The sequence below is a fragment of the Maniola jurtina genome, chromosome 10, assembly GCF_905333055.1.
Source record: "Maniola jurtina chromosome 10, ilManJurt1.1, whole genome shotgun sequence".
NCBI classification, from domain to species: Eukaryota; Metazoa; Arthropoda; class Insecta; order Lepidoptera; family Nymphalidae; genus Maniola; species Maniola jurtina.
The window spans coordinates 11,450,984-11,470,552 of NC_060038.1; the positions used below are offsets into that span (position 1 = coordinate 11,450,984).

At 35.0% G+C, this 19,569-nt stretch overlaps 2 protein-coding genes across 3 annotated transcripts; one reads left to right on the forward strand and one right to left on the reverse strand.

Annotated features, from left to right (window-relative positions):
• Positions 1 to 8,304: 8,304 nt before the first annotated feature.
• LOC123869137 (juxtaposed with another zinc finger protein 1) lies at positions 8,305 to 12,914 on the reverse strand. The gene is made up of 5 exons (XM_045911884.1): positions 12,746 to 12,914; positions 12,186 to 12,374; positions 11,598 to 11,706; positions 11,089 to 11,238; positions 8,305 to 9,832 (listed from the first exon to the last, which is right to left on the reverse strand). Exons 1-5 carry the CDS (start codon positions 12,843 to 12,845, stop codon positions 9,361 to 9,363), a joined length of 1,020 nt encoding a protein of 339 aa, XP_045767840.1. The 5' UTR covers positions 12,846 to 12,914; the 3' UTR covers positions 8,305 to 9,360.
• A 150-nt stretch (positions 12,915 to 13,064) lies between these two features.
• On the forward strand, positions 13,065 to 17,383 carry LOC123869138 (ATP synthase lipid-binding protein, mitochondrial). 2 transcript variants are annotated; one of them, XM_045911885.1, is made up of 4 exons: positions 13,065 to 13,212; positions 13,667 to 13,743; positions 14,538 to 14,724; positions 16,763 to 17,383. In XM_045911885.1, exons 2-4 carry the CDS (start codon positions 13,699 to 13,701, stop codon positions 16,924 to 16,926), a joined length of 396 nt encoding a protein of 131 aa, XP_045767841.1. In that variant the 5' UTR covers positions 13,065 to 13,212; positions 13,667 to 13,698; the 3' UTR covers positions 16,927 to 17,383. The 2 variants fall into 2 exon arrangements, with proteins under 2 accessions (XP_045767841.1, XP_045767842.1); XM_045911886.1 differs by having other exon boundaries at positions 13,209 to 13,351.
• The last annotated feature ends 2,186 nt before the right edge of the window (positions 17,384 to 19,569 follow it).

Here is a 19,569-nt window from a genome sequence, read left to right on the forward strand (position 1 = left end):
ATCGGCAGTACGCGGGTAGTGGTCGGATATTAGTGCTGTTTAACTTTTTAGTTATTGGTCACACCTGCTGACCAATCAATTTTCGACTCTGTGAACAAGATATTATACATAGGAAAAAAGAGTCACATGGCTGTAGATATTAGTATTTTTGCAAAGAGATATTAATATTTGCCCTTTCTACCGAAAATTGAAATGGTTAATTAGATACCTTATTTGTTGGTTTTTATAAGCTAAATAAAATCATATCGAAGGTCAGTTCAGTATCGTTTCAGTTTTTGCGTGAAATATGCGTATTATACATATGTTTAATCCACTAGTCATCTATTAAATAATATTATTTAAAATATTACTTATACATAGTATTCTTACATACCACAAAAACTTGAGGCGCGGTAAATAGACGTATAAAGTTTGAAGTCTGTTTAACTCGCGCCTAAAGTTTTTTTTTATTGTCAGGCGGTCTTTTTAATTTAGTAGGAGTTGGGCCCTTATAAAAAATGTATACATTCCTCATACATAATTTATTTACACATTTGATGTGTTAGAAAAGCAATGTATAGACTTTTATGTATAAGAGCCTTAATAAGTAGGTATAATATTATATTTTGTGTATTAATTAGTATAAAATAATACCAATATCTTTCCATTTGTTTTAGTATCCAATATCCATTTATCTTATCTGTAGGTACTATGAAATAAGCTATACCGAAAAATAAAAAGTCTTATATGGCGTGATTGTAGTTTGGCTTTATTCTTTATTCAGTTTACAATCATAAGTAGACAATCATAAACAGATAATAATTTTCACAAACGTCGATCATAGACAATTATATTAACATCGATAGTGAATATAATCTTAAGTATAGGTACTATACGATATAAAATTGGTAAAAAATGATCATAGTCACACATTCATCTAATTTTGTTATACAAAATCTCCAAAGTAATCTAAACTGACAGCTTTAACGCTCTGACTTGCATGCGCAGTTAATTTAAACTGCACAGGCAAGACCGAGATCTGCGCAGTCCAATTTTTAGCATCTTTATTAACTGCGCGGGATACCGTCTTGCCGGCCACACGCACGCACTTAACTGCGCAAACTGGCGTGGGCAGATAAGCTCTCAAGTAAGACGGAGCGTGTAGCCGGAGCTTTAGTCTAGTTATCCAGTACAGAGAACTATACGGACCATTTGACAGAGATAGCACAAGATTCAGAACTGTCATTTTAGAATAGCTTATAAAGAATGTGTACAACAAAATTAGCCAACATGTGAGAATATAGATTTAATTCTTTTGTACGCAATCGCTAAACTAAAATAATAGAATGTATTGCCATTTATTTCATTATTCTCTGTGCAGTAAAGGATAGCATTAGATTTCATCATCATCATTGCCAACAAATTGACGTCCACACCTGGAAAAGAACATGTCTTAGGGATTTTCACACGCCACGGACTTGAGCCGCGTGAATCCAGCGGCTTGGTTTCTACACGGCATTGTACCGGAACGCTAAACCGCTTGGCGGCACAGCTTTGCCGGTAGGGTGGTAACTAGCCACGGCCGAAGCTTCCCACCAGACGAAACCTTTGGGACTCCAACGTCGAACGGTTTCTCGAACTATGTGCGCTGCCCATTTCTAGTTCAGATTCGCAAACCGTTGAGCTATGTTGGTGCCTCTGGTCTCCTATAGATCTCCCCATTTCTGATTTGATCACGTAGAGACCCCATAGCATAGCTCTCTTTATCACCCGCTAAGTGATTCTGAGCTTTCTTATGAGGTCCATAGTGACTATTAGGTTGAAATCTGTAGACTTTGCATAGACTTAAGTTTCAGTTAGAACGAGACAGACTTATGCCAGCGGTATAGCGCTGTCACGTTCTAGTCTGATCCATTAGTTTAAGAGATTGTGTACAACAAAACTATATCTATATTCTCACTACGCAACACATTTTCTTAGAGCGGTTACGCACTCATCCAATCCGAATACGTGAAATATAAAAAACTCGGCCCAAATTCTGATATTGCTTACGCACTAATCCGATCTCTGATCCAAATCCAAGCTATTCAGAGGACATCTTTGACATATCTACGTCATACGTCCGATTTGAATCTGAGATATTCTCACGGATGACGGACAGAAGTCGGATCTAGTGCGTAAGTTAACATATGTACTCGTAAGTTCCATGACTATTTAGGAACGTATTTTCACGGACTCAGATCGAATGAGTGCGTAACCGCCCTTAGGGTGAATCCAGATGAAGTAACAATAATATATAAAAGCAGGCGAGCGTGCTAAAAAATCAGCCTTCTTTATATCAGCCAAATACAATAATGTTCTTTAAAATTTAAGCTCACCTTAAGTTTTACCTAACGTGTTAATCTCAAACATCAAAACCCTTGCATAATATTTAACAGGGCTATCTCCGTCACTCGCTTCATACAATCGTAGTTCCAATTTCATTTGAATATTAAGCAACCAAAGTCCATGAAATTTTGCAGACACATTCTAGAAACTAATATCTGTGTCTGTGGTGTTTTAGATTTTTTTTTAAATATGTAGTTTTAAAATTACAGGGGCTAAAAGATTTGTATGTAAATTTTTCAGACCGCGTAACTTTGAAATTGAATATTTTAACAGAAATCTGGAAAATCACAAACATAGATATTAGTTTCTAGAATATGTCTGCAAAATTTCATGGACTTTGGTTGCTTAATATTCAAATGAAATCGGAACTACGTTTGTATGAAGCGAGTGACGGAGAGACCCCTCTTAAGGCGCGATCAAATATTAAGAAATTTGCTGACTGCAGTCCTTGCGCCGCCAACAAAACTGATAAATATTTCATGCCCAACCTTATTTTATAAGGTGTTCAGACATATTAATAAAAACGATAGCTTTATAAACCAACTTATTACATTAAAAACAAGCTTTTTGAAAATAATATATATCTACATACATAGGTAATATACTATAACAATTATAATCAGATCATTCAGGTATATTATTCACAACCATTTAATGGATAAATGTAATATAATATTATATGTAGGTATTATAAAACGTTTTGGGTGGAAGAATATGATATTTTAAATGAACGATATACTAAAGGCACATCTAGCTACAGTACCTACCACATCGCCATATGCACCGCATTTTAAAGCTCTACTTCACATTGGCCCAAATTCGGCGAGTATTGGCCAATGCGTAAATGGTAAATACGGTGGATATTTTAAAGTTAACTTTAAAATACCACCAAAGGTACGGCCTGAGTCTCAAGCGGCTCCACTTCAGTTGACAGGCATCCTTATAAAACATTTGTCACATTGATACTGAGTTTTTATGCTAGTTTGAGAACTGAATTACGTAATAAAAATTACGATACATACGGCACATGATTATATGCGTATAGATGTGCAATTAGTTTCAAGGATAAGCAATTTTATTTATTTAATCTGTTTTCTAACAATTTCATACAAAATGTCGTACTATATTTGCTCAAACAGTCAATCAATTTTATAAAATACTTCCCTAACTGTTCTGGGTCATCGGCCTAGTACACATTGGCCCGACGAGTTAAAAGAGCCTGCTAGGACGTCTATCTACCTGTTAGTCGTTGGCAATCAACGTAGAATAAATATTATAATTTATAGGTACGCCAATATCCTTATTTTTGACCGAATTAATGAGTTCATAACCAGACCCAACGTGTACTAGGCCATTAAATACAATAACAGCAATACCAACAACTTCAAAAATTGGTCATTTCAAATTGACGACGACATACTATTCCATGTTTTTCTAAGGTCTATACCTTAGCATCGGTCTTAATGATATTTTCTTTAATTAAATACTTACCTAAGTACCATGAAATTATAAAGAGAAAGCAGCTGTTAAGCTTGTAGTAGTCTAGTTGGTGTCAGGTAATAAGAGCTCTGGATAATGGAGGGTATCTGGACTTACATACTGTTCATACTGCGTGGGAAACGGAAGGTTGACTGACAAAGCAATCGCATGGCGGTATAGATAACTCCGTCGGCGCACCTTAATATTCGTATCACAAAAAAATCTAAAATTGATCCACTCCGCAAAAAAGTCAGCGTTCTTTTTTCGCGATGGCTATTGATATCTCTAGCTAGAGTATATCTAGTGCAAAGTATGTACAATGTATTTTGCAAATAAATAATTTCATTTCAAAAATAAAGTTCCAACTCAACCCGTCCCATGAAGTAGTAGCACCTACCTAACTTTAGTCTTTATTCTAAGGTAGGTAGGTTCGTACAACTTTCATATTCCTAAAAGTTCTTAAACTACAATGCTAAAGAAAATATTGCGACTGTATAGATACTACTACATGCAGCACCTAAGCGGAGAGGAGAACAGATGTGTTCACTGTTCAGTCGATTAATCAGATTCATAATAGATGACGCAAAAAAATTATCACGTCATCTTTTAAAAATCTGATTGGTTGGCTGTACTCATCTCTCTGCTCCGCTTAGGTGGAGAGTGGAGACGCATCTATAAAGGTGCGTCCACATTATGTAACTCTAGGTACACCACTAAAATTTTATAACATCCTTAACCAATTAACCATGTTTTATTATAGTCGCATAAAGACTAGCTACTATTTATTTATTGGTTATTAGTTAAAAACAACGGCTCAAACAAAACTTTACTATCACATCCTGGATACCGATTAAATAGGGTTATGATTATAAAAGAAGGTTCACACAGCAGTGTACGGTACGTTTGTAAAAATGAGACAAATCTGCAAAACAAATGTACAACTGAATATTTATACATATAACAAAATATTTTGAGACTGAAACATTTTAATAGCTGTAAAAATACAATTCACAATTTTGAAACAAACTCTTTAGTAAAAATTTTCTTTATTGAATCCATCAGACTAATCGATTGATCACATCAAGGTTCAATGTAGGTACTTACCTACAAAATACAAATGTCACGACTTCGGAAAGTCGCATCCATACCATAATAAGCATGGATCGTCGTGTTCGATGAACGCATTCGTGTTGACGTTTTTCCATCCAAAAATATCGAGGTTGCGGCGTTAATATTTAGGCCATATGCAGCGTTCAACACACAAATGCAACGAGATTTCCGTCGCCTTAACTCCATACTACTTCTTGTAAGCATTTCTCAAATAAGTACCTACCTAGAAACATCTTATTTTCTTTTTCAATATAATATAGATAATAATAGATATGCTATGTTAGCTTAAATAATTAAAAATAATGAGCACAGCATGTCTTTCAAATTTTAACAAATAAAGTAACAAGGATCAAAGAATTTTATAATCATGTAACTTTTTATCATAAAGTTCTCTTTTTCATACCTACATACTATACCTACATATATTTGGTACATAAACCTGTTAATATAAAGTTACATGACTATTTACATTTAAAAAATCAACAATCAGTCTTAATGAACGTAAACATTTAATATCGAACGAAAACGTTAATCAAATCATACATCAATTAGATACCAATTACAAAGTTATATTAATTGGTTATTTTGTTAATAAGTAAGCGTATATAAGTACTACCGACAGACAAACAGGTGCCTTAATTAATGTAAAGAAACAAGTTTTAACTCGATCATGCAAAATATGATGCAAAGATGAAAAGCATAGAGTTAGAGAAGGAATCATGAATCACGGAATTTGGTAGGTAGGTGGGTCTGATAGCACAAGTAAAGGAATAAATCCGAAAACAGAATAAGTGGGTTACATCACAAAAAAAATGTGTTCACGAAAAAATTCACTCAATAAACCACATATAGATGGCGCTGTTGTCTTGCAGTGTTTGTTGCACATGAAAATATTAAAATATCTCGTACGATGGTATGGAACCCTTCGTATGCGAGTCCAACTCGCTCTTGACCAGTTTTTACTAATAATTATGTTTTTAGGGTTCCGTACCTGGAGGGTGCCTGTCTGTCAGCGGACTGTAGGTAGTAGGTACATAAACCAGATAGGCAGAGAATTCAAATTTTGACAATGTGTATTTCTATTGCCGCTATAGCATCAAAATCAAAATGGCGAATTTTAAAATGGCCGCGATGAAATTAAAAAAAATTGTAGGAACCCTTCGTGTACGAGTCCTACTCGCACTTGATCGGTTTTTAAACATATTTATTTATTTTTATTTTTCATGTACCTACCAAAATTGTAGTTACAAAGTTGTAATAAACATAGATAGGTATCTAAATTTTATTTTCCTAGATACAAGGAAATGGCTACCACCATGCTACCACCTACCCACCTGACAAATCAAACAACCATCCAATCTGGATTGAAAAGGGGTAGGTACCTAAAAATAATAATACTAAGTAAGTACATCTACAAATAAAATAAATATAAGATGACCAAGCCGTGCATCAGATAGTTAATTCATAAACAAACGAAACTTGTTTAATGTTTGAAATTACGTTTACAGCCCTTCCCACTTATCAGGCCCAGGTTTAAATCAGCGACTCGATTGCGGTAGAATAGCGGCTACAATGTCACAATCGCAATCGCCTCTGATTGGTTGACGCTCGCTCACTGTTGGCTACAATGTATTGTTGCAACAAGAATAAAATTTTAGCCAATAACAACAATCGCGATTGTAATAATGATTGATGCAGGTTTTACGGATGTTAAATTGGCAGACAATTTTGACACAAAATCGGTTTCCGACAAGTGTGAATAGCTTCATATAAAATGTTCTGCCACTGGAACATCTAATTAAAATCCGGGCCCAACAGACAAGTGGGAACTGGCTCTTAATGGAAAATAGGTAAGCATTCCATGTATAAACTTGCAGGCATAGTTTTAAGTTAAGACTATAGGTACATAAAGTATCACTTTTATCGCTCTGATACTTAGATCTGAAATTACTAAAACAAAGGCAGTGTACTAGAAATTAATTTGACGTTATAAATATATACCTACAATTCAGTGACTCAAAAGCATTTTGGGTAAATAAATCTACATTTACTAAAATCAATATGTTTAGTTTTCATATAATAGGTAGGTAGATTAATTTACAACTTTCTTCTATCCGCATACCAAAGGCAGTATATGCAAAAAAAATAGGTAACATATTTTTTTGTTTTTCTCCTATACAAACTTGCATTTTAATACTCTAAAGCTTGTTCTTGCCCATCGAATAAAAAAGCAGTACTCATATGCAAAAAATGAGATATCTTCGCTTTGGCATTCACGCAATACCTATTCCTTCCTATTCCACATTCTACACCAAATATCACACGTCTTGTTACGTCCGTTAAGCACCGTATACCTACTTGTATATTAGATCCAATAATTTTAACATGACAATTAAGTACAAACTTTATTAATATTCTTCCTAACCATATCTTCCGATTCCCTTGTGAACCACCTCATAGCACCTCAATTTTTTTTTGTGTTAAAAAGAATAACTAATTTTAAAATATGTATAAGTTTACGTAACACACTCAAGTGTTTACGTAACGTCTTTTTAGTAGGTATGTATTTTTTAAATAACTACTTCATACAAATGAAAATCATCTAGACGTTTTCTTTAAGCAGAAAATTATTAGTAGTTAGTATCCATTAGGTATTTGCAATATCAATTTTGGTAATTAATATTAAACTTAGCCCATAAGATTAGACTTAACATTTATATGAAGTAGCTACTGTGAATTGAAGTTTTATTCTAATAATAGTAAGGCCAATAGCGCATTTAACCGACATTCATAGGGCCCTTGAAATATTCGCGTTTTTTGCCATCAAAACTTGGCTATTTCACAAATTAATTTTTAGGACCAATTAGGCAAAACTTATTTCATAATGTAGCTTTTAAACATTACAAGTTAGATATATAATATTATGTGAATTTAATCTTTTACACAGACAATTTTTTATACCAAACCAAATATACTATACATATAATAAGATTCGTTAAATAATGAGTATTTGACAACATTTATAATATACATTGTAAAGTCGTGAAATGAAAAAAGGCACGGAAATTATCAACACGTAACCTGTTTGTCAGAAAATTGCATATACATGTAGGTGTACTGCTTGACAAAGACAGCTCGTAGGGATAGATCACAGAATTGTGAAAAATAAAATGATGGAAAGATATTTTTCAACAAAACCTCACTTTTGGGTAGGTAATGTTTTTCATTTCTGTCATTCTGCCTAATTGTATACTATTCCTACAATACAAATATGTGTATATGTGAAAATTTTGTTTTTATTTATTTACGAACAATTTTCTGACACCCAGTCCGAAAGTATAATTAAAGTCTTCCTTAACACCTAGGTACCATTAAATAGGTAATACGCTTGAAAGCTTTTTTTTTACTTTTTCTAAAATATATTATCACATTTACGAGTATATTAATATAATCCTACAGGGATACTTATCAGCGAATGCTATTTTTTTTCTCTTTTCACTTAAATACAAAAATCTATGACATTTAACACCATTAGGTAGGTATAGTAGGTAACTACCCAACAGGAAAGAATACACATCGAACTTTAGAAAGAGCTAGTCGCGAGGTTTGATTTCACAGAGCGTTATTTCTGTCGTTGAGACTGACAACTCAGCGACTAAACCAACTAAACGCCACATAGATGAGTGACAGAGACGACGCTCTACAAAGCCCAAGCTGTCAAGCTCTTTCTAAAGTATGATGTGTATTCTTTCATGCCGTGTACCGTAGTTGCAACATCATTCCGTGTAATACACGTTAAGTACATAAATACATATTATTATAATGAAAAGATGGCACAAAGTATTCTGAAAGTGACTATTCCATTAGCATTTGCCACTTCTATAATCACACGCAAGAACTACACTCAAAGGATTTCAGTACTTTCCTATTACCCTGTCGTAATAGGTAAATCCTTCGATACCTTAAAAAATGTGCCGTTAGAAAAGATTAGCACTAAGCTTTCTATATTAATCCTTTGGATTTACTCTAAGCTAGCGATTTTAGATCACTTTGGTAACAATTAACATAGTAAATCAAATTAAAATCACAGCAAATCAACTATAATACTAAACTAAACAAACAAAACAGAAAATAAACTCTTTTCTTTAAATAATCTGAAGTTAATTTAATAAATACGCTTATATAATAAATAATAATAATAATAATTATATGCAGAATATTGAAAAAAGTCTACATGTAAGAATTTTAGATTCTTAAGTACCTATTAAGTAAACATAGATCTAAGCGACATTTCCAATTAACAACCGACCATGATTTAGATATAAAATGAGGATTTTTAAAATATTTTTTATATAGGAACTGCGTGGTCATATTTATAATATGCACATAATATAATAATAGACTTTAGCCTCTACGATCGCTTGGTAGTGTCAAGCTGGAAGTTTCGTACGTCGTTTCCTGAGTGACGGTGACTTTAGGAGGTCTTTCGTACTTGACTTTATCAAGGGGGCTGGACGCCGGCGAGGAGCTTGGGGTGAGGAGGACTGAATGACGTAAGGTTTGGCTGTTTTGGTTCGCGCTTATAATATTCAGGTGAGTAAGGTTATGTTTGGGAATGCTGAAGGAAGGGAGGTCTTTGGCTTTGATAGTGTCGTAGATACGGACCAATTTGCTAGCGTCTATGGTCTCAAGAGCAGGGGTGGCAACGTGAGGTCGGGTGGATGGGGAGGCGGTGACCACGAGGTTTTGTAACTTAGGCGCATGGATGCGGCCTTCGCTCGGTTGATGAGTTGTATGTTGTGTTACGGAATGGCTCTTAAGCCCTTGCGCTGTTTTGTAGCTTTTGCCGCATTGGCATTTGTATGCCTTTTTTACCCTGAAATAGAAAAAAATAGTATAAAAATGACAAAATAGCAAACACATGACTGTGTTATGGCGTGTCGCAACGTAATCTGGCATAACTATCGACTAATCGGAGTGTCTTTCGATCAACGAACGAAAGTCATGACCAAGGCACTTACTCTGTGTGTGAACGTACCTGCATAATATCTACTCTGAGCGCCTTCCGTCGCATCATGCGATTCTCCACAACAAAGCAATATATTTTCACCTAAGTACTATAATAATTATGTGCCGGACAAATCTTTCAACTAAACTGCACGATTCTCTGTCGATAGATTAAACTACCCAATCATTTGTTAAAATACGATATCAACAATCATATTATAATATCACTAACACATACCTACTCTACAAATGTGAACATGCATAGAGAATAACTGCATTAGTTCTCTCTGCCGTACATCTAATTACTTCTATTAAATCAATCAAATCTCAATTAACCAGCCCATACTCGAAAAAATTAATAATCTAATACCATTACGTACTTAGTACAATTTATAGAGAAATAAGTACCCATTTTTTCCAAATATATTCTTGAGCAATTACCCGCTTCTTGGTGGTAGAAAATTTTTGTTTGCAGATGTCTGATGTCGGTAAGATACGAAATTTTCTATAGAATAAGGATACTTTAATATTGTAAAAATTGCTTAAAGATAATATAATTTCTTCTTATAATATTATTTAATTTTAAAGACTGCGGGACTATAAACGCGAAAGTGCTTCTGTCTGTCTGTTACTTATTTACAATTTAACTGCTGAACTAATCATGACGCAGAGATAGCTTTTTGGGATCCTGGACAGGAGATGGACCTGGGATGGGTGAGTCCTTCATTTTCCAGGGATGAAAAGCGTCATGATAGACATTATGATACTTTTTATCTCAAAAAAAAAAACCAAATCCACGCAGACAAATACGCGGTATTATTTTTAAAATTCAGAACTTATTCTGTGTCAGTATGTGTCAGTCTCAAACTGTGGAATCAACTCGCTTCTTCGGTGTTCCAATTAGATTACCAGTTACAACACGGGCTTAGTCAAGGAGTTGATCAACAAATTCCTGAAAGGCCGGCAACGCATGGATGGTTCCTCTGGTGCTGCAAATGTTCAAGGGCGTCGGTAATCACTTAACATCAGGTGACCCACCTGCTCGTTTGCTCGCTATTTTTGTATTAAAAAAAATCTACTTAACTAGCTAAATTGTGCGAGTTAAAAATGGTTCAAATAACTTACTTTCCATCCTTCTTATGGCCATTCTTCGAGTGGTACTTAATGCCATTGACATTTTTGTAGCGCTTCTTACATCCGGGCACCGGGCATGCAAACGGCTTCTCCTGCGCCGCCGCTGACCCTAGTGCACCAGACGACGCACTTGCATTCATTCTATCAAAAAATACTGTTATTAACGTAACTTATACTTACGTCAAAACAATAACTGTGCCCTCTTGTCCCTTAATTACCCTATGTCTGTATTGACTATATAGAAAAAGATATGGCACAACATAATCTTGTACGGGAGCGGTGTGCAGGCCCGACCATACCAAATATCTCCCACCGAGCGGTTGCCTTGCTGGGTAGCGCCAGCTGGCCAACGGATGTATCTTGAAACTTCTATATTAAGTATATAGTGCAGATATCAGAAAACTCTGTTAGTGCAATTCAGGTTTGCGTGTTCTTCTTGTACTTCAGCTGTAAGGTACTGCTGCTGCCATCTAGTGAGAGCGTCGTGTAAATATACTTACTTTACTCCATAACGCAGTATGAACTCTGAGCTGTACTCCTCGACGGTAGTCCAAGAATCGTTACTGTCATCCGACGGGCTCATGACTTCTTCCTCATCCATTTCACTTCCTGAAATTATAATTTTCATTATTCTGCGACATCTCGCAGGCTAAAATAAAATAATATGAAGAAAGTTATTTTATTTTCTGTGATGTAACCACAAAACGGTTTCCGGATTTTTCCCTTTACTTGTGATATAAGACCTACCTACCGGCCAAATTTCATGATTCTAGGTCATCCGGAAGTACCCTATAGGTGTTCTTGACAGACACGACGGGCGGACAGACGGACAACAAAGTGATTCTATAAACTATAAAGGTTCCTTATTTCCTTTTGAAGTACGAATCCCTAAAAACTTATAAACTTACTTAATTTTAAAAAAATCTATTTTGATTTCTACTTATTTAATTACTAGCTAATAAATGCCCGCAATTTTAAAATCCCGTGGGGATTCCCTATTTTTCCGGGATATAATTTCAAAGGATTATACAAACGTAAAAATATAACGTACATTAATTAGTGTTTTATAAGTTCTAATTTACAGTAACCTGTAGGTGTGCTGCTTCGAACCGAGGGTGTCTTCGGCGCGGAGAACAGGCGCCGGCGGACGTCGACGGCCGCCGGCATGCTTTGAAGTTCCCGCCTCGACGCCTCCGTAAAGAATTTCAAAACGTAACTTAGCGGGATACATGCTGGCTGTGAAGCTTCTTTTTGCTCTACCACAGCGGGATCATAGTCTGAAAAGAAATGTTAAAAATGGGAAAACCTATGACTAACAATAGCATCTATAACTTTACTTCATACTGCCAGGGGCCACCGGAATCAGCTGTTCATTGTTTACATATTTTGTTACAATTTTTTCGCATTGTATATTTAACTTCATGTTTTTAAAGTATGCTACTACACAATTGTACGTTATTTTAGTTATTTATAATGCTTATTGTAAGAACAATACAATTATAAAGATTTCCCGCAATAATTTATATAGAGTACACAATGTTGGCAACTTTGACATATTGATAAGACGTATAATGGAGAACCTCTATATTTATAGTGAGCATGAAATATGAAATATGACCGCCGATAATGTAAAATATTTAATATTTACCGATATGTACGTCTTCGATGTGCTCAATTAGGTCCGCTAGTCGTGGAAATGTTATGCCACAGCCATTAAATTTACAGATATTTAGCATGAACACCGCCATTTCGGATGGACGATAATGGAGTCGACTAGTCAAATGGCACCTAAACGTCTGCAATATTACATTAATTTAGTTTTTAAAAGTAAATTTGTTAAAAATAATGTTTTTCGTAGAATCAATTAAAATAATAATTTATGAATTTTGAAATAACTAATAGAAAAGAACTCTCTACAGAAATAAACGTTTATTTAATAAGTATTGAATGCATGTGTCATTCGCGCAACCCAATCAATAGTTGGCTGCTCCAAGCGGAACTAGCGCAGCCTGCGCAAGTCATCCAATAGCAACACGGGATTTATACTCTGTTTCATTTGACCACTCAGAAATTGGACATTCCAAAGGCCGGTCTCCTCCTTTTCGGTGTTCTTTGGTAAGTGTCAGAGAGATTGACGAACGACCTAAATCGTGAAAAAGTGTTGAAATCCTCGCCTATTATCAAGCAAAAAGTGTTAATACTGATAACAGAAGGCCCACAGTGCGTGTCGGTGCAAATATTTAATAGTGATTTTGTAAGTTGTCATTGAAGACTGCCTTCAAAACTGAAAGATTGATCGCCGATTCGGCCATTTTCCGCTATCCCATAGCAATTAATTTATGTGAAGATAAACTCGTCCGCCTCATTGCCTTTAGTGCAAAGTGATAAAACATTGGGTACTATCGAAAAATCATAGATATACAACGAATACCCTATCTTGTCACAGTTACGTAGCCTCCTAAAATTACGTAACGTTCTGCGGTCAAACTGTCAAGTTCTAAGGAAAACTCCCTCTTCAAACATTCCCAATAAATATAGTTATCATTTACTAGTGGAACATTTCTTTCAGTTGTCGATCGCCGCTCCCAATAAACCACAAATATGCTGTCTGCTGCTAGACTGATCGCCCCTGCAGCCAGGTCTGCTGTAAGTACCTACCTTGAATATTACTTCATTTTCAATGGATTTATACTTAAAATTATACATTTAAGACAGAGTATTATTTAAATCATGTGATAACTTGGAATTTCAAATGAGCTTTAAAAGAATTGTTATTATTATCTATAACTTAATTGATATTGTTAGGTAATTCCCAGTAAACATAGAAGGATGTGAACATTTTTACATATTTGATTCCAACTAAATGTTAGCCTGTTATATAACATCATAATCAGATGTTATCCATCTGTGTATCAGTCAACATTTTGTATTATAGCATATTTTGCTTACAATTATCAGTATAATTAAATATATGCCCAAAAGAATTGATTTATTTAGATTTTTAGTCAATGTCATGGACTTAAATATCTAATCAATACCAAGGACACAAATTTTTCTGATGTTAAATAAATATAAGAGGTCTCCTAAATCTTATGTAATAATGAATTATCACTGATTCAGAAATATGAAGAAGCTGACAAGAAAGTGATTATTTATGTATTTTATAAAAATAAACAGATTATAAAGAAATAGAATTTTGATAAGAAAAAGCAGTGATAGCTAGTGGTTAAGGTGTTGGCCTTCTAGCCGGAGGTTCCACAGGGCACACACCTCTTAACTTTTTTGAGATATTTGCATTTCAAACCTCATCAAAAATCTCTTGCTTTGCCGTTGAAGGAAAACATAGTGACGAAACCTACAGTTCTGTATCAGCATTTTCATGGAGGCTTTTGCCGACTTATGAAAAGAAATGAACTGATGTTGCTTGTATAATGTTTCAGATCTTCAGCAATACAGCTTTGGTGAGGCCACTAGCGGCGGTCCCCTCCCAAACACAAATTGTCCCCGTAGTACCCTCCCAGCTCTCAGCGGTGCGCTCCTTCCAGACCACCTCAGTCACTAAGGACATTGACTCAGCTGCCAAATTCATAGGCGCTGGTGCAGCGACAGTAGGAGTAGCAGGATCCGGTGAGAAACTGAACTTTTTCTGGTGATCTGCAGCCAATAGTCTTAAGAGTTCTGAGTGTTGTGAATGTATTTTCTGAATAATATTCTAACTTCCAACCACAATCAAGTTTTTGAGATTCTGGGCGCTTATGGTAAAACAACTTGTCACATTGGAAAAGAAATGTCCTGATTATATCCTGGGTGGAATGTTTTTTCAGATATGTCCATATTATAACTTGAATTTCCACACACATAAGGTGTTAACTACACCATCTATTAAATGGTCCCATAACTTCATACTCTTGAAAGCTGTTGGAAGTGGGATTGGTGTCTTAAGGCTAGCTTGGAACTGTGGGACTGTATTTTAAGAGTTAAAGCTTGCTAATTTTGGGCATCAATGCTATTTTGGTTAAAGCTGCCAAGGCTTAAAAGGAAAAGATTTGGAGCATTTTTGCAGAACCATTTTTATGCAATGAAATAGGCTTGCTTTATTTGTTGGTACTCCACGTACACTTTTTTTTTACTTTTACTAAATCAATGACTGATTTCCTAAATGTACTAAGATCTCCTTAAACCACATTCAAAAAATATGCTGAGGTCTATTCCTATTAAGTTTTTGTTAAATGAGTAATCCTGGGGAAGATAAAGGGTATTTTATGTAACAGCAGTGATTGCATAACATGCAAGTACATTATTGATTTTTAGTTTGGCATGCAGACATTGTCTCAAGTAGTTTCTTGGAGTTCATTCAACTGGTTTTATAATACTTGCTTATTATATGTGGTGGTATGTTAAACTTAGAGAGATCTTAGTACATTCAGAGAATATTTTGACAGTACTGTCATTGATATTGAGGCGCAAGTTGTGAACTAACATTTTCATCAGCACATACCTAGCTTTTATAAACTAATCTATTCTTTTTACTCTCATTAAGCATTCTTTGCACATCTAAGCATGCGATGTATTTTGAGCATCATATTATTTTGATTAACCTAGTGCCTAATACTGATAGCTATTGATACTTGCAATCACTTCTTATTGGCTGACATTCTTCTATAGGCTAAAATGCACAGATTTGGCATTGATAATGGCGCCGATTCTGTCAATAAACTAAATTTCAAGGATTGTTTTCTTTTTAGTATTACTCAAAAAGGAAAAAAAAAAGTGAATTTTATGAGCTGCCCTCAGAATCAGCACCACTATCAAACTTATGTAGAGTTATGACATAAAATTATAACACATGCTGCTAGATATGCAGAGAAACATATTCCTAACTCTTCCTACCTTATCCTTTATTCCTTACCCTTTGTGTTATTAACAGGTATTGGCATTGGTGTGGTGTTTGGATGTCTTATCATTGGCTATGCACGCAACCCTTCACTCAAGCAACAATTATTTTCATATGCTATCCTTGGATTCGCACTGTCTGAAGCAATGGGCTTATTTTGTTTAATGATTGCTTTCTTAATGCTGTTTGCTTTTTAAACATACATTTATTTTTAGCTTTTTTTTAAGTTAGTGTACAGTGTAATGATATTATGGAATCTGGAACTTGTTGGATGTGTGTACATTAAACTCACAATATACATATATTTGCATGGCGCATGGCTTACCTACGGTATGTATCATTTCTGCTTTTCCATTTACATAATTTTATGAAAAAAATCTTATCAGTTACTGTTACCCCATTAAGCTGCCATTGCTTATCAGTATCAAATGATTATGCTTTTTGGTTGATATAAAAGTATTCAACCATTACAAATTGATTTTTGTAATACGAAATTTCATAAGTGATTTGGATATTGGGAATTGTCTATAATAATGAGTAATGACTTTTGTTGTTACCCGCTCTACTAGCACGCAATTCACCTCCGCATATACCTACGATTCTTTGTGCGAAACATATATCTCTATAACTAGCCAAGTTTCACAACATTCACAGTTCCATTGTCCTGGATAACAAAAAGGGGCATCACATGGGAACACTGCGAATTTTTAAGAGAGAGCGGGTATTAAGTTCTTATGAGATTATTTGTTTAACGTGTGGTAATGTTGGCAGGTGCGGGAATCGGCACGGTGTTCGGCTCGCTCATCATCGGCTACGCCAGGAACCCCTCCCTCAAGCAGCAGCTGTTCTCATACGCTATCCTGGGCTTCGCCCTGTCCGAGGCCATGGGACTCTTCTGTCTTATGATGGCCTTCCTGCTGCTCTTCGCTTTCTAAGCTAGTTACTCATAAGAACACTACTACTGCCATCCAAAATGAGGTTTCAGTGTACACTATCTGGAGTGGACGGCCATGGAATCGAATGTGTGAAACCTTACCCTCATAGTGGTGCGAGAACTAATGTGTTAAGTGTTACACTTATCAGTGGATAATCAGGAATGCAATTTTTATTTATGTAGTATAAAACATCTGCAAATAAAATGTTGTACGTTAAACACTCGATTGATTCCTATTCCTGATTTATTTATAATATAATGTAGACTGTTACTCCAAATCATGTTATGCATACGAGTACAGTATAATGGTGTCGGAAGCCGCTGATAATATGTTTAAGCCAGTTATTTGCACTTTGCGTGCGAGTATTGTCATCGACTTTACACTCGTTATGCTGTTCGGGAATGTCAGTATCTGTATTGTACATTTTTAGGGCGATTAAATGATACAAACCAATTTTGATGAGCATTTTTTCGAAACAAAACCTTTACCAACCAAATCTTATGGATGGGATATTTTGAGGAAGTGTATAAATTTTCAAATTAAGCTCATCCATCCAGATCTAAGTCTAACAAGAAAATCGAATGCAATGTGACATGAAAATAATATATGTACGCATATTTATGCGCACAAGGCTCCGAACATAGATTCAGTGTGCGCGGAACTCGGCAATTGTCTCTGACTAGTGTTGCAGAAGTATAGGGACAGGTTTGAATAATAGACACTTTCCAATTTCACTTCACTGTATTTTTGAGAATAGTTTTCGCTTACAATTATTATTTCTCAATACCCGTCTTTATTCGATACCTTCGCTATTTATATCAGTTTGACAGATATATTTTTAAGGTAGGTAGGTACTAGTTTTCGGAAAGCTATTTGACAAATTACCACAGACGTAAAACCATGGTGGTGTAATAGACAATTAACGTAACAATTATATCAGCTAAATGTAAAATACGACACAATATGTATTGATCTAAATAGTTAATAACTAAATGTGATTTATAATCCATTCCCGCCAATTATTTATAAATAATAATAATTAATCTGATATAGGTCTAGATGTCTATGACTCATGATATAAGGCAGCATCTTGAGGTAGTTGTTAACACTCGGCCATCCTGGAAAGGCCGTGCCCCACGGCCCGCAGATAACATCCCGGCTTTCGCATCATTGACCACCTGGCAAAAGAAAAACACCGAACAGTAATATGCACTTAAGAGGTTACCTAAAAAACGCTTGGTCAATCTGTTTCGCCACCAAGTCATCAACATTAAATGGCTAAATAATAATAGTGTCTCACTTAGTCAACCATGATCAAGTAGACATTCATAATTTAAATTAGAAATATGTACATATGATATAATATTCAATAGATTCATATTAGTTATTACCTACTTCATATTAAAATTGTTATTGATTTTCTTTTTTTAATGATTTGCTATAAGATTTAGGTATTAAATAAAAGTAACTTTTGATTACCAGTGGGTATGTGATTAACATTGACGAAATTTAAGTAACAGATTTCGTTGTAGCTTCCTACTATCCAAAATTGTAGGTACTTAAATGACTATCAAGATAAGTTCTATACAGCTGACGTCATGACTCATGACACAATTTTATTAAGAAGTTAAAATTGGTTTAGAATTATGATTGGCTCAGCACTTATTAGTTGCTTATTGTGGTGCACGGGAAAAGTTAGGTATCAAATTGTAACATCTTGCAGGTTTCGGTGGTATCTTTCGAGGTCGCTAACATAATTATCATGTTAGTAACTAGGTAAGTAACTGACTTTCGATGCTTTAGCGTTTTCCATTATAAAGATGAATTTGCCACGGGGATGACACCTATAAACCTGGAAAGCAAAACAGTGCCCATATTTATACGAAATTTCATTTCTAGCCCATTTTCTTTTAATCCGTACTAAACGTTTATTGAATTTCATACTCATTTTTCTCTAATGTATATGTAATTTTCAATTACTTGATATTTTTATAATTATAGCTAGATATTAACAGGTCGGCAGAGGGTTTTGTTTTAGCAGAGTTTATTTTTGGTACTTTCAAATTATGTTGTACATACGTAGCACATATACCTATATTTTTCCCATTTTGAATAAATCATGCAGCATAAATTTTTATCATTGAAAGGTCACACAGATATTATAATGGGTATATATAAGTAGTAAATAGACTAGATAAGTAAATAGACTCGTGGCGTAGGTCACTCAGACTCGTTCCACAGGTCACTCAGACTCGTTGCTTGGGTCACACAGGCTCATTATGTAGGTCTTATAGACCATTTGTGCAGGTATCCCAGATTATTTGCGTAGGTGACAGAGTGCGTCGAATAAGTAGCTCATTCAGATTCGTTGCATAGGTCATGCAGTCTTCTTTGTGATTTCATACGGACTATTCATAGGAAGATCTCACAGACATATTCTAGGGGTATGCCACCAGTAGGTACAGACATTGTACTTGAAATGCATTTTTTTACTCAGAAGGTGAATTTCTATGTAAGGAACAAAATAAAGCATAAGTACAAGGAAACAAATCTTATTTCCACAAGAAACAGAAACAGGGTTGATACAAAACAAGGCATCTAGGAGAACAAGTTCGAAAATGAAATAATGTCTTTTAGCACTTA

Coding starts and splice junctions, on each gene's coding strand:
- LOC123869137 (XM_045911884.1), bottom strand. CDS start 12,845: ATGGCGGTGTTCATGCTAAATATCTGTAAATTTAATGGCTGTGGCATA. Junction 12,375..12,745: donor CATCGAAGACGTACATATCG/GTAAATATTAAA, acceptor ATTTCTTTTCAG/ACTATGATCCCGCTGTGGTA. Junction 11,707..12,185: donor TCGAAGCAGCACACCTACAG/GTTACTGTAAAT, acceptor TTATAATTTCAG/GAAGTGAAATGGATGAGGAA.
- LOC123869138 (XM_045911885.1), top strand. CDS start 13,699: ATGCTGTCTGCTGCTAGACTGATCGCCCCTGCAGCCAGGTCTGCT. Junction 13,744..14,537: donor CCCCTGCAGCCAGGTCTGCT/GTAAGTACCTAC, acceptor ATAATGTTTCAG/ATCTTCAGCAATACAGCTTT. Junction 14,725..16,762: donor AGTAGGAGTAGCAGGATCCG/GTGAGAAACTGA, acceptor TAATGTTGGCAG/GTGCGGGAATCGGCACGGTG.